General features: G+C 36.1%; 1 protein-coding gene and 2 long non-coding RNA genes across 6 annotated transcripts; 1 reads left to right on the forward strand and 2 right to left on the reverse strand.

Moving 5' to 3' along the window:
- Nucleotides 1-649: 649 nt before the first annotated feature.
- LOC131022521 (uncharacterized) lies at nt 650-5,793 on the forward strand. The gene is made up of 2 exons (XR_009101317.1): nt 650-1,735; nt 5,552-5,793. It is a non-coding gene; the product is annotated as an uncharacterized LOC131022521 (long non-coding RNA).
- LOC131022518 (uncharacterized) lies at nt 2,035-7,871 on the reverse strand. Of its 3 annotated transcripts, XR_009101314.1 has the most exons (6): nt 7,697-7,871; nt 7,325-7,492; nt 5,828-6,917; nt 5,537-5,693; nt 3,375-3,604; nt 2,035-2,358 (listed from the first exon to the last, which is right to left on the reverse strand). It is a non-coding gene; the product is annotated as an uncharacterized LOC131022518 (long non-coding RNA). The 3 variants fall into 3 exon arrangements; XR_009101313.1 differs by having other exon boundaries at nt 2,035-3,604; XR_009101312.1 differs by lacking the exons at nt 2,035-2,358; nt 3,375-3,604 and having other exon boundaries at nt 5,480-5,693.
- A 3,656-nt stretch (nt 7,872-11,527) lies between these two features.
- Nucleotides 11,528-15,096, reverse strand: LOC131022499 (uracil phosphoribosyltransferase). Of its 2 annotated transcripts, none has more exons than XM_057952014.1 (12): nt 14,740-15,096; nt 14,525-14,619; nt 14,326-14,404; nt 14,026-14,084; nt 13,613-13,690; nt 13,323-13,404; nt 12,881-12,929; nt 12,706-12,767; nt 12,184-12,251; nt 11,866-11,921; nt 11,726-11,773; nt 11,528-11,639 (listed from the first exon to the last, which is right to left on the reverse strand). In XM_057952014.1, exons 1-12 carry the CDS (start codon nt 14,843-14,845, stop codon nt 11,588-11,590), a joined length of 834 nt encoding a protein of 277 aa, XP_057807997.1. In that variant the 5' UTR covers nt 14,846-15,096; the 3' UTR covers nt 11,528-11,587. The 2 variants fall into 2 exon arrangements, with proteins under 2 accessions (XP_057807997.1, XP_057807996.1); XM_057952013.1 differs by having other exon boundaries at nt 14,525-14,617; nt 14,726-15,096.
- Between the last annotated feature and the right edge of the window lie 352 nt (nt 15,097-15,448).

A 15,448-nucleotide genomic window follows, 5' to 3' on the forward strand; every position in this document is an offset into this window, starting at 1 on the left:
TGTCTTTTAACATTTTGTTTTCCGATTCTGCCATTATCCAATATCCATCTAATGTTTCTTTACCTTTTCTACTTTTCTCGTGGTGAATTTGAAATGTTTGCGACTCATTACAAATGTCAGAATATTTAGAGACAAGATTGCAAACTCTTTGGTTGGCATAAGATCCTAATAGTATTTTTTTTTTTTTTGCAAGGGGAATCCTATAAAATGGTGATGCTATTATGCTGTGTATGTTGGGAAAGTTTTTTGTCGTGTTTTATTATATAAGGACCTTGTTCATTTTCTTGATTGTGACGTATTACGAGAATATGCAAACACATAAATTTAGAATGACTAAAAACTAGTAACTGGTAGTATGACATCGTGTGATTATATTCATGTACACATTATGGAAATGTTGAAATGCAACAAGGAAGTCGGTTTTGTTTACTGAGATTAGCCTCTCTTTTTTTCAGAGATTACTTAAGAAAGATTAGCCTTTTTTTCAGAGATTAATTCAGAAAGCATGTGCACAAACATTATTCTCCACAAATCCAGAAGGTCAGAATTAAACAAATAATAAGAGGAGAAAATAAAAGAAAAAAAAGAAGCAATAAACTAGTAAAAACAAGCAGGCGCAAAAGAGGAAAGAGAAGAAGAAAAAGGAAGGAAAAGCAGAAAGTGGAAATTCCCCGAGACAGCGGAGCACACGTGTGCATGTACGAGCGATTCATAATTATATATATACAGACCCACACTTTCGATAGATCCTTCAGTTCACACTCTGTTTTCTATTCATTACATCCATTTCTTACAAAAGATAATGCACTAAAAATACATCAATAAACTCATAAATCATCACATTAAATAATGGAGTTAATTCAATACTCCAACTAGCACCTCAAATTTGCTGAAACTGAGGCCCGCAATCACCAGTCAATTGGATTTTGGAGCATATTCGAATATGGATTACTACCAAATGCAATACACAAATCCACAAAGATTGCATTTAGAGTGAAATCTCAAGCATTTCCCTCTATATTTGTATTCTAAAACAAAACTGCAACTCAGAAGGCGAAGGCCCACAGAAAGGTATTTCCAAAAAAGGTGCAAGAATATGATCAGCTGGCCAACCCATCATGTAGAAAACAAAATTCTACCGATTCTTCAATTTTACAGTGCCCTTTTCATTAAAGAACCATTATTCTAAGCTCTTTTAAAGACGATATCAATGGCGTTGAATCATGGATTAACCAAATCTACAAGAAACTGCAATTAAATAGCTGTATGAGAAGTGGAATTTGGTTGGCTAATGAAGACTGAGATTTCAATTAGCGTCGCTGTTAGGTTTCACAGACTGGGTCATGTGCATCATTATTTCAATATCTCCCTAGATTTTCAAAAATAATATTACCATGTTACATATATATACACCCCACTCGGTCTCAAGTGTCAAGTCTCAGCAATAGATACAGATATATTCTTGGCTCCTGCAAGTTTGGAAGTAGTACAGACTCAGGATGGGACCCAACGGCAGCTGAGTCGACTAAAGGTGGAGGCAAAACTGAAGAAAAAGATGGGATATTATGAGCAATGGGCTCAAGCTTTGGCCTCAGCATGCGGCTTCATCTTGTTGATCGGTTTGGTTTTCTGTTGCCTGAGCAGCAAGCCGCGGCCACATGGCGCCAACAGCAGCAGCACTGGCGCCTGCAGCTGCGACGGTGGTTATATTGGTGTTTAGGCTTATAGTTTAACTGTAAGTTCCTTCCTGGCTGTAGGTTTCTAGTGCAATAATAGATGTGTTTTTGTTATTGACTAGGGATAAATTTTGTGTTGTTTCTTGCTTTAGATGTGTAGATGGATTGAATTGGTTCTTTACTTTTTCCTGTATATATAGTTTCTTTGGTGTTAAATAGATTTTTCTTAGCTTACACCAGACCAGGGACGGATCTAAGAATTTAATTAGGACCGGGCGAGATTTCATCGGATGATTCTAATGAATTTTTAGTAAAGAAAATTGACCGAGTCTTGAAATAATTATTTGAAATTACACAATCAAATATAAAAGGATATATAACTTCATTTATAAAAGTATCTTAAAAGCTATATAACTATACAAAATAAATAATAAAACTACAGATTCACTTGCAACCAATTTTAAGTTGCGATCTACGAGTTTTCATGAGATCAAACTCATCTATAATTGAGTCAACATCAAAGCTCTGAGCAATTTCTCTCTCGATAAACATTATCAGAGAACTAGACAAGAAGTCATCTTCCATTTTATTCCGCAACCTTGTCTTCACAATTTTCATGGCGGAGAATGCACGTTCTGATGTTGCCGTTGAAACCGGAAGAGTCAAAATAAGTCTAATCAACCTGTCAACAAGATAGTAAATGGCTGACTTACCTGTCTTTGATAATAGTTGACATAATTCAGGAAGTGTCTCAACATGTTGAAAATGTGCACTTTTTCGAATGTCAAGCTCATAAAGTTCGAGTTGATACTTAAGATGCAGCTTATCTTGACTTGAAAAATCAGCCGGATAGTACTTCTCAACTAGCTTGCAAATATCATCAATATTAAACAATTCATACCCACGTCGTGGATCCAAAGATGAACTCAACTTTAACAACTCAATTGCATCTTCATTGAATCTAAATCCCAATTCTTGCAATATGCAATCTATTTTTTTTTTTTTTGATCGGGCAAAGTCATGTTAGATGTTAGTAGTTAGTTCCCCCATCCACTCCAAGAACCACCTTATCTCTCCATTCACCAAAATCCGCCTTATATCTCCCCAATCTTCAATTCGCTCCCAAGAGGGATCGAACCCTGCAATATGCAATCTATTGTTCCATAGAAGATGTCGACTCGATAATGGTGCTCCCACGTGACAGGATTGTTCGGAGCACGACCTCTACTTGATCGACGCACACCATTCATGTCAGGAATTTCAATATCTCGCTGCTCACAAAACCTCTTCACCTTTTCTAGTAACCCACTCCAACCATTTTCTCGGAACTTTTGGATGATCTCTTTTGTATTCGATACTGCATCGATTGCATTAACAATATCTTGGGATATGCACTGCAACATTCTACAAAGATCATTTGCTCTTCCCAATAAATCAATAAGAAAATGCAAGACGAATACAAATTCAAAGGACATCATCACATCATAAGCTTTATCAGCTACAGCTCTAGAAGCAGCACTTTTATCATTTATGATCTCACCAAGTACCACAAGAACAGAATCAAAAACCTTCTACTACACTTATCAATCGGCCTTTGAGAGCTGGGCACCATAACTTGATAAGGACCGTGCATCAAATATTCTCGACGAATTTCATCTCTTTTATTCACAGGATATTCCCAAATCATTTTTCGTTTACCTGGATCACGTTCTACACGAATATCATCAGATTCATTGCCAATCTTTGTGATTTTAAGCGAGGGAAGTTCTGGACAAGGGACTTCTGCTTGTTGTGGACTTTTTTCAATTGCATCTACAGTTGGAATTGGAACCTCAGGATTAGATGAACGGGAACCACCAACATCTATTCAGGCACTTTGTTTTTGGAAGTACGATTCAATTCCTCTCTTTCTCTTATCCATTAGAAATCTATAACAATAACATTAATTCAATCAAAATTCAGAATCACAAACATAATACATAAGCAAACAAATTAATCCTTATCCTAAATTCTTAATAACTAAAGAAATGCAAAAGTTACTCAAGTTATTCTTCAATTCTATTATTTTGACAACAAATATAAAATATTACAGTATAATACAATCAAAATACTAACTAAAGAACCAACTGTAAATTGAAAATTTAAAGTAATAATTAATGGTAAAAAGAGAAGTAGAGAATAAGATAAATAGTTAAAAACTTACCAATAAAATGAGAGATGATGATGGATAATCTCAAATTCAATGTTGGATTTTGTGAAGAAGAATGAAAACCCAGAATTATGCTTTCGCGCGCCTTTCAATTTTTTGCTTCTTCTCCTTTTTACTTTTTAGATGAACTTTTCGTTTCTTTCTTCTGTAGTGTGAATTGTGAATAGTGCCAATTTTTAGTATTGATAGATTTAATTAAAGGAAAGTCAAATGAAAGTGGTGGAGTGAGTGGGCCGTGTATTTGAGAGTTGGGCCATATGGTACTTGGATTGGGGGGAGTGAATAGAGTTCCCAATTTAAAATTTACATATTTATATATATATATATAATACGTATATATATATATATATAACATCCCAAATATTTAGATTGATTATATAAGTTTAATTATTAATATTTTAATTTCTCTTGTATGGCTTATTATTATTGTTATTATTATTATTGATAATTACATGGTAAATATAGATACACATTATTAATTTTATCTAGATTATTATTATAATTATTACTACTATTATTATTAATGATTCCTAATAGAACTAGAACTCTTTAAAGACTAGTATAAATATGAGATCTATTTTTTCAAACCCTAAAACACACGCACACAGAACGCAAAGCAAGCAAATCGGTGCGGTGCAATTAGGATCCTTATTCCGGATTTGATTTTATAAGCTTCGACATTAAGGTGAGGGATTTTACACTTATTCGTATAGTTATATATGTTTTTATTATCGCGTTTGATTACTTGTTTACGTGCATCTTATGACTATGTTGTTATGTGCGATCATGGGACCTAAGCCATTGATCTATGTTATGTGCGATCATGGGACCTAAGCCATTGATGTATATTATGTGCGATCATGGGACCTAAGCCATTGATCTATGATGATAAGTTGATCATGGGACCTAAGCCATTGATCTATGTATGTGTTTGGTCATGGGACTTAAGCCATCGACTCAAACTATGATTATGTTTGTCAAGGGGCTCTAGTCTCTTGGCGTATGTTTGCAAGTATGATAACGTGATTTAATTATATATGTGATGTATATGGATATTTTGTTATTGTTCCTCACTGAGTATATTTTCAATATGCTCACCCCTTATCGTTTCAGTTTTGCAGTTTCAGAGTCGAAGTAGCCATGGAAGTGGAGAATGACTAGGGATAAGAATTTCTTTTACATTGAACATTTTAGTTGAACTTGTTAAGTTTTAGTTTATCGTTTTATTTTTATTTCACTTTTATATTACTACTTTAGTTCGGCAAATTGATTTTTAAATTAGTTTAAATTTTTCCTTATAAATCAAGAAATTATTATTTTACTATCTTTTGTTCTCTAGATTTTTAAAAAATAAAGTTTATGAAAATTGGGGTGTTACAATATAGGTAATAAAAAAAAAAAATTGACCGGGCGACCGCCGAGGGTGCCCGGGCTCTAGATCCGTCTGGTGACCAGACTGAGCATATTCGATGCAACATATCTCAATCATCTGAGAAGAAAAAAAATGCTCCATTTATGTTTTATCAAACTCACCAGAGAAAGAAAATGGCTGAAAAATGTGAGGGAACAAAAGCTGAAGTAAACAAAAAGCAAGGAAACAAATCAAATTGAATTATCAATTAGAAGACTTCCATGGAAATCAAATTCATACCCTGTATTTGAGCAGGTAGCAGAGAATAGAGAAGACACATTCATGCTTATCTTCATTAGTTTGAAGTACAAATCCCTATGATAGCTGGAGTCTTTCCAGCAAGTCAAGCATGTCGCATGCACCAGCATAAGTTTGGAAGGCTAAGAAGTGTGGTTTCCTGAAATTAAAGACAACTATGTTACAGATTATGTATTTAATTTCTAAGCATAAGTTTGTAACTGCACAAATATTTTTGAAATTTGAAATATTTTCAGAAATGGATTGAATAACTAAAGGACTTAAAAAACTTACAAAAATTCTATTATAAATATGTAAGTTGTACATCAAGTCACCAGCTGGGAGAGTTATCACCCAATCACCAACTACATACTCCAATAATTAAAGGAATCAAACATCTGAGAAAACGAAATAGAAGCTGTTGTCCATCATGAACTCAATTCCACTGTTCAAATAGTGGTTTCTCTGAGAAGAGCAAGATTCATATAGAAAGATTGTTAACTATATCTGAATTGGATGCCCATAACAAGAGTTACACAATGTTGCTAGATGTTCCTTGATCAGATAGCAAATTTTAGCTCGAGAAGTTGCAGCTCTGAATCCTGGTATTTCTCTGCAGAGTTCACAGTCTGACCTTGCTATGGTTTCGAGTATGTATATTTTCTGAGGAAAAGAAACATTATAATATACAAATTATGAGCTCGGACATTCACATATATGTTTCCGAGAGGAAAGGCAATTTGTCTACATTAGAGTACTAACCCCTGGTATACTTGCAGTTCATTCCTTAAAAAGTAAGCAAAAAGAAATTACATTCAACCATTTTGCCTGACTATGCAAGAAAGTAAAATATTCTTTTAGGGCGTTTTCATGAAATGGTCATTCAATCCGCACGATTATTACTCATCTCATATCAAATCTGATTACCTAAATTCACGGAGATGACATCCAGACTAAGATAATGCCTGCTTCCACAGGCGAATTTATGACGTCTTCAGTTTCATCGGAAAATGAGATTACAATCTACAAGGGATTCACAATATCTATTGAATTCACCGGATCTGATGCTATTGCAACGTCTATAAAAGTCGAGCACTCACACTACCATATTCCTCCAGTTGAAGGCAGAGAGCAATAGAGTGATGGATCTTGTAGGCGTGTACATTTTATGTGTTTCAGTGATCATTATGTTTCTGGGGATATTAAGCTATATGTGGCTCAAAATTGTGGAGTACCAATTCTCAGCAATTCGAGCAAGGAGTGTTCCGCAGAATTTTGGGTATCCCATGGAAGGCCCTGCTAGTCATGTTGAACGGTACATGGTAACTGTCGCAGCCCCACCAGATGACATCACTGCTGAAGAAGTTTAGGATGCTATGCTATCCTATCAAGAAATAAGGATTGTAACTCGCGGCCAATAAATCTATCTGAAGCCTAAGTTGCAATACCACAGAGCAAATGCATGTGATCTAGAAAAGATTACGTAGCTCTCATACTAGAACATCTTGAAAATGTAATAGACTATACAATTGTAATACAGGGATGCTAAGCACAAACAATACTGAGAAACATGAAAAGGCATTAACAATTGAAGATGACGTGAATAAGAAGAAAATTATTTGAAAAAAAGAAGTCATTAAAAATATCACAATTTAATACTGAGCTAACGGCTACATCACCATATACCATTCATCACATTTCAAATTCATTTCTCGAATTGTTTGAGGTTTCCAGTGAAATTGAAACTGACTAGTTTAACTCATCAGCCAACAACGGAGAACGGTTTCATACCTTGGGATATGGATTTGGCGATAACGAGCAAAGTGAAATTAATCTTATCTGCACGCTCTGCTGCATTTGTACGGAGCAACGCTTTTTCAAATTGAAACAATAATAACCTACTCCATATTTTTAAGAAAATCATCACAGAAGACCAGTAGGATTTGTCAACGGTGACGTCTGAATTGTTGAAAATAAGAATCAATAGTCAAAAGTATTAAAATCAATTCAAAGATTAGATCTTTGAATTGAATATAAGAGTGTGTATATTTGATTTTAAGAAGATTTTGTAAGACTTTTTATCCATCCTTATACTATATAAGGATGCATTGTAATCAAGGAAACAAGTAAGCAATAAAACAACAATTAATAACATGTTTTAACATGAATTCACTAAGAAATTGAGAGATGAAGATCGCCATCCTCGACGATCGAGATATTAATTGTAATTAGTGCATATGCAAAAGTCGATAACTTTGATAAGAAAGTAGGCTGGAAGAAAAAGAGTAGAATCTGGAAGAAAATGACAGCGCCACGCCGCCACCGGGTTTTGTGTCGTATAATACGGGAGGTGAACCCGGATTATTATTATTATTATTATTATTATTATTATTATTATTATTATTATTATTATTATTATTATTGCAAGTTTACATGTTTGATGTTACACTAATTGAGTTTAGTGTTTCCATATGGAGGAGTAGTATAATTTTTCTTTTGTATGTTAATTATATACTCCCTCCATCTTTAAATAAGCGTCATATGATACAAAATTACACATATTAAGGAGGAGTATAATTTTACACATGCATATCCTTAATTATATTTCCTAACTACAAGAACTTTCACCGGATTTGCATATTGCACATGACCTTCAAAAATAGCCCCAAAATACACAACCTTTTAATTTAATCGCAAATTGCACCCGCGTTGACTAACACCTTGATCGGTGGTGACGTGGCTGCCGGATTTTGTTGACGTGGACGATTTTCCGATGTAGTAAAACGACGTCGTTTTGTCAAGCTCTTTTAAATTAAAAAAAAATCAAAAAATGGAAAAATCCCTTGACCTTCTTCCCGTCTGGACCTTCTTCCCGTCTGGACTGCCTTCGTCGCTCATTATGCAAATCTCGATCGCTGCCTTCCTCCTAGAAATGAGGGGAAATGGTGGTGGTGGTGGTGGTGGTGGTGGAGAGCGCCAGTCCGGATCTGAGAAATTAGGGCAGGAGAGGGCAGTGGGACGGCGGAAATTGTGGGGGAAGATGGAGACGGCGGGGCGACGAGTATTGGACGACGCCGCCCCTTGCCCTGCCTTCCCTTCCACCACCGGCACCACACACACACACGACCGCAACATCCCCTCCCACAAACAATTCTTAAACGGCGGCGCCGCCCTCCAAACACCCCAAACGCCACAAATTCAACAACAATGCAACATAAAAATCTAATCTTTATCCCTTCAAAGCTTCGAAGCTTCGTCCCCTTCGTGAGCGTTCTGAAGCCCAGATCCGCCCAGAGATTTGCAGAGATCAGCGTTCTGGGGCTGGGGCTGGGGCTGCGTGGCCGATTTGCAAAGATTGGTGTGTGGTGTGTTTAACGAGAAGGAGAATCGGCCTGAGAAGGCCATCGACTCGCCGATTCTCAAACCACCAGCGGCGACTTCCGAGAGCTGAGAATTAGGTCTCGTTCCAGTGGGCAAAATTGAGAGAAGAAGGATAATGAGGCAACGCCTAACAGCGTGGACCAGTCGTCGGAGTACCAGAGCCGCAGAGGCGGCAGATTTGTTGATAGGAGGAGGGGTGAACCTTCGGTCTTGGCGAGGCGAAAGAGGGAGGAAAGAGCCGAGTTCAGGCGAGGTGGAGAAGATGAATTGGAATACTTTGTTTAATTAATTAATCAGTCTTTGTTTAATTAAAATCACCGTTTAATTTAATTTCTGGGCAAAACGACGTCGTTTTGTCCACGTGACTTGCCAGCGTGTAAAAAAAAGCCACGAGTAATGCCATGTCATCGCCGATCAAACTTAAGAGCTGCCGGAATTTTCGCCGTGTGCAATTTGCGATTAAATTAAAAGGTGGTGTATTTCGGGGCTATTTTTGAAGGTCATGTGCAATATGCAAATCCGGTGAAAGTTCGTGTATTTTTCGGCTATTAACCCTTTTATTTTATTATAATATTAAAACATTGGTAGAATTAAAAATTTAGCTCAATTTTACTCTAAATTTCCACAATGAGACTTAAAAGGGGACAAATAAAAGTCTATATTATGAGTCTATGACATTTATTTGAAGATGGAGGGAGTATTTACAAATTTTCATGATAAATTGTAGAAATTGATTGATTGACATATAAAACTTAACTATAATACTAATAGGGGTGAACTAGAATAAAAACACTCTTAAGTGTATAAAATATAAACGTTTCTTAATGTACGAATTTTATGTAGAACACGTATGAATTTATCCAACAGAGTTATGAATTGCGAAAAATAAATTTTTTATTACCTTTGAGATTCAAACTCAGGACCACGAATTAATCCAACAAGATTACAAATCAACCGTAGATCTTGATGATCTAAGGGCTGAAAATCATTTATATTTTATACACTTAAGAGTGTTTTTATTCTAGCCCTCCCCATACTAATATATGTATTATTTGTTAGGGTGTAAACGAGTGAATTCGTGAAACTACTTAAGCATTCAAATCGAATACTTAGATTATTTAATTCGAACTATTTGATTAAATTCTTTTATTTCTTTCTCATTTGTTTACATTTTAATTACGTAGCTATGCTTTCTTTTCATATATTCAATATATAGACTATACAATATCATAAATATAATCAAATACTTCCGAACGCAAAATATATATCATAATTTTAAATTCATATTCGATAACTAATCAAATAAATAATAGGGTTAAATGCATGTAATATCATGAACTTAGGCCGAAATTCAAATTTAGCACGGACTTCAATTTGCCTAATTTATATGACTAACTTTACCCCGTGTTCAAATTTAACACCGTTTTGTTTTCCGGTAGAACTACGTGGCAATGACGTGAATCACGTGGCAATGACGTGTCTTCCAAATTATACGTCATAATTTGTAACTTAAAAACGTCCAATTTAAATGTGTTACTTTACTTCGTGTTCAATTTAAATGTGTAACTTTATTCCATATTCAAGTTTAGCACCAAATAGAGAGAGAGAGAGACGAGCATGGTCGAAGACGGGAGCTGCTGTCCAGTCGAGAGCAGGGGAAGCGGCGGTGGTTCAGAGCTGTTGCTCGTTCGACGAGAGAGAGCGTCGGTGAGGGCGATGGCTTGTGGCTGGGTGGCCGCGATTTAGGTGTTTGAAGTTGGGGATCTAGGGTTTAAGGGAAAAGGGCAGCGGCGGCCGAGAGAGGGGAGAGAGATAAGAGAGGCAGCGTTGACCGGCCGTGCTACAGTCGTCAGAATCGTCTCGTCTTGAATTGGGGGTGGGGTTTGCAGAGGCGGTGAGTTTGGGGAGTTAGGGCTCCGATTGGCTGCGGACCCTTTGCCGTTCGAAATTGGAGCCAAAGAGGGAAGGATTTTCAGTGAGGAAGAAGAGAGGTCGAAGGGCAGAGGCACGACTAGAGCTGTGTTGTCGCCGAAGGTCGCGAAGGGGGAGACAGCGACGCGAGCTGTGCATCGTGCTTGGAGAAGGAGAGGCGCTAGCTGGCGAGAGAAAGAAGGGGTGTTGGAAAAGAGGAGCAGAATCCGACGAGCAAAACGCAGTGCTTTGCTTGCCGGCCGGAAACTTGTGCCGGCAAGCCACGTCATTGACACGTAGGATTCAAGTTGGGGGGAAAATAACGGTGTTAAAATTGGACACGGGGTAAAATTAGTCATATAAATTGGGCAAATTGAAGTCCGTGCTAAATTTAGATTTGACTTAAGTTCATGATATTACATGCATTTAACCCTAAATAATATTATGTTTGAATTAATGATAAAATTTTGAACTCAAATATCAAAAATTTAAATCAAATTCCAAAACTAACCAAATTTTTTTTATTCAATATGCATTTCTATATAATTAATTGTTGTGCGGCTTGTGCCTAGTTATGAATAATTTATAATACAAAATTTGTGCAATGTCATTACAAAATACATAATTTTGGACCCTAATAAAAGCAATTTATAACCAATGAGGCAAAATTCAGATGGAAATAACTAAAATTAATTAATGCACTTTATATTTTGTGGATTAAAAAAATGGGCGGGAAGCAGATTTTGTTAAAAGGTCCTGCTTTTATGTGCCAAAGCTACGGTCCCCAGCATCTCCAAGTCCAGGAATTATGAACCTGAAAAATGAGCAGACAATTAGGAAGTGAAGGAGAAAAATAAGTATACGTATTGATTAGCTGGATTCAAATGTCAGTTAGCCTACCCTTTCTCGTTAACAGTAGGATCAAGGATTCCAGCATACACATGAAGCCTGTCAAGCAATGACACAGGATTAGTTAAACCATGCCTTAACAAAACCAAGAATGTAGGCTCCCAATCTACTATGATCAGATATGTTATTACCCAGGAAACTTCTCGCTCAATTTCTGAAGGGCGGGAGGTGCAGCAACAGCAGATATCTGAATCAAACAATTCAAACGATTCATGCATGCGTGGGAAAAGAAATTTCAGAACCATGGAAGAGAAGCAATCGGGGCCGCTATTCACAATTAAGATATGAAACAAGATCCCTCCCTTTTCATGAATACAAGCAATGATAACAGAGACACAGACAAGTGAATCGAAGAATAAGCAATGTTGTAGACACAGTGTGAATCAAGATACAAGAAAGAAAAGCTCATAAACAAGTTGGCAGATCAATATTTAACATAGAAAACCAACCACTTTTATTTGCTTGTTGTCAACCCCTCGATCCTTTATCAGTTGTATAGCTGCAACTACTGTACCACCTGAAAGATTATGAGCAGAAACATCAAACCACATTATCAAGCTCCATCAGAAAAATATGAGCACAATACTTCATTTAAGTTGCACATGTTCAGCAACATTGAGCCGAAATCCATTGTGCTCATAGCTATACTTTAACAGGAAGTTCTACTATACATGGATTTGCTAACCTCCTGTAGATATTGCTACATGTGATCTGTATAAAACTAAAAGAAGTGAATATTGAGTTTGAAATAGAGAAGGCTTTCAGCTGAAGAGCAACCCATATTAAGTACTTTGAAACATTGATTCTAACCGAATGACAACTGCAGACTCGTCTAAATTTAACTTCAAAGTAAATTATGGGACAATAGATTTTGTAATATAGTAGAATAACAAATGAAGAATGTCCTATAGCTCCTCCAATTGGCTCCATTGTATGAGAAGAAACAACTCAGAATATATCAAAATCTATACCTGTTGCAAGCATGGGATCCACAACGAATACTCGAGAGCCTTCAGGAAATTTCTCTGGCAACCTATTTTAAAAATAAAAAGTCAATTGCTTAAGAAAGGGTTTAAAATATAAAAAGAACACATTTAATCAACTTAAACTGAGATCCAATAAATTGTGTTTGCAATTTGTACATACTTGTTCAAATATACACTTGGCTGAAGTGTTTCTTCATTTCTGCTGATACCTAGCAATATTAGTTCCAATAAGCCCCAAAGATCCGGTCAAAAGGCAATATAAGTAGGACTAACACGAGCAAATCAAAATCAAAAATTAAAAATTTAGTGAATCAAATCTAACGCATGAGCAGACAGCTACATCAACAACTTGGAAGAAGAAAATTGCAACTTTTCCACCAATGTTAGTCCTTTCATTTGTAAAGTATAGTACCATAAATAGAGTGCTTAGAAATTCTGCACTCCATTTATCTTTAAAATTGAAGGATATGATATGTGAGATGAATGAATCATTTCCAAGAGGGAATATGGTATTTAGTGGTACTTAACATGCACAGCATGAAATGATTGAAATGCCATCCATTTGCCAGTAGTCAGAGAAAGTAAAAACAACATATCCACACCTAAATGATATGTATTTGTTGCCGGCAAAACTGATGGTGCATGCTCTGCCAAAGCCAGGCCAGCTCTCAATATGGGAACAATCTGTAAAGATACTGATGGTCTCAATTCTTATGCGAAAATAAAACTATCAAAGTAAAAACCTTAAGACAAAGTATTATTTTCAAGATTTTATACCTAAGAACAACAGAATCATATAAAAGGTTGGAAAAAGAATGAGCATGGAAGACAGAACATATGTGCACGCACGTGTGTGTGTGTGTGTGTGTTAGAGAGAGAGAGAGAGACTAACTGCAATGGGTTCCCTTGGATCAATAAATTCCACTGAGGCAGGACCCATTGGTGACTGGATCTCTCCGCTGATAGTTGGCTGGCAGTAAATCATAAAAAAACCAAACTTGTAACTTAAAAGCATATGCATAATACATGTTCTAGTCATAAGCTTAAGCTTAAACTAATATGTAAAATACTTTCCTAAATAAAGTAAAAGTTCACATTGTCCAAATTTGCAGCTTCTAAACAGTAACTCAAGTCTACACATTGCTTGATGCAGTCATCTAATGTTAACATATTTATTCATTGGTAATCAAAGTTAGCTTCTTCTTTTTTACCTTTTCTTTTTAGTTAACATTTAGTATATCAGAAAGGAAAAAACAAAAATGCAGCATTTTTGTAATCTCCTAAATGGAAGTTGTCAAATCTCACCAGCCACTCCCTTGATGCCTCATATATTAGTAATCTCCCAAGCTCAGCCATAGCATTCTCTGAAACAGCACAATCAAGCATTTAAATAGAAAAAAAAAAAAAAGTAATACTAAAACAAAAAACGAGACAAGACCAGGAAGCCTACATGAACAAACCTTCACCAAATTGGCATAATCTAAAAATGCCAAGCATATTCCATCGCTAATTCAATTCAATAAACTACTAGCTTCGACATTAGCATTTTCTAATATAGCAAATACATCAATCCAAATTCTTTTCGCGGACAAAAATTGGACTTACTGAATATAGGACAAGGCGTCTGGTCATTCCGAAGAACTGAAATCCAATGCTTAATTAAAGGATGCGGCGGGACGAATACCTACCAATAACACGACAACCAACCTCAATCAACATCAAGCTCAATTCTCCACTAATCCTCAAATAAACAAACATTTTACGAATATTCAAATTCAATCAGCATTATATCTCACAAACTCACCAGCATTCTACTCCCAGACACAACAGATTTCTCCGCCGTGGCTTGGCAATTCATGGTAATGGCGCGCCGTTTACGACACTCCCAGCGCAAAACCTGCCAAGTGCTATAAATATTAAACAATCTCAAAAAACTTTCCTAAAAAGTTAGGGCATTAATTAAGGAATTAAATAAAAAAGTATGCGCGATTGTAGGGCGACGTACCTTGGGATTAATTATATCAGATGAGGCGGGATTGAGTGCGGATGGGTGTTGGGGAATGTGGAGGAGCGTCGAGGTGCAGGGGTATCGCAGAAGCGGTGAATTCATAACGGAAAAAGCCATTTTTAATGCTAAAAAGAATCCAAAGACACTAGGAAACTGGGAACGAATCGAAATTCGTCGAGATATTTCGGGTTGCGTTGAGGGAGAGCACGGAGGTTGCGGTGAGGCCTACCGCATCAGATTTTTTTTTTCTTTTTTTCTTTTTTCTCTGTTCCAATTTCCAAAAGTATTTCGGGAAAAGTTTATTTACTTGTCTGTATTTGGCAACATTGAGGATTTAATTCAGCAATTCGACTAATGGAATTATTCTGAGCCATTTAATTGTTTACCTTTCTCAATTAAAGATAGGTGGAATTTTTTTGAATTAATGATAGAACTTGATATTTGATTAATGTTTTTAACATGGGCTCAAGAATAAGAAACAAACAATTTTGAGTTTTCAATGATCAATATCCTTTCCGTTGAAATCATATGAAGTGGAGGAGGTTATTCGCAGGAAAAAGGGTGAAAATTTCAAAATCATTCCTTATATTGATTTACATAGTATTATAGAGAACAATAAGCTTTATATTTTCTTCTCCCGATTAATAACATTTAAGTAAGAAGCTGGTATGATTGTATCACTAAATTGGAGTCTTGGGTTCCAACTATTAGGCCCAACAA

Source organism: Salvia miltiorrhiza, chromosome 4 (assembly GCF_028751815.1).
Source record: "Salvia miltiorrhiza cultivar Shanhuang (shh) chromosome 4, IMPLAD_Smil_shh, whole genome shotgun sequence".
NCBI lineage: Eukaryota > Viridiplantae > Streptophyta > Magnoliopsida > Lamiales > Lamiaceae > Salvia > Salvia miltiorrhiza.

Coding starts and splice junctions, on each gene's coding strand:
- LOC131022499 (XM_057952013.1), bottom strand. CDS start 14,845: ATGGCTTTTTCCGTTATGAATTCACCGCTTCTGCGATACCCCTGCACC. Junction 14,618..14,725: donor CTGATATAATTAATCCCAAG/GTACGTCGCCCT, acceptor AGCACTTGGCAG/GTTTTGCGCTGGGAGTGTCG. Junction 12,930..13,322: donor AACAAATACATATCATTTAG/GTGTGGATATGT, acceptor TAATATTGCTAG/GTATCAGCAGAAATGAAGAA.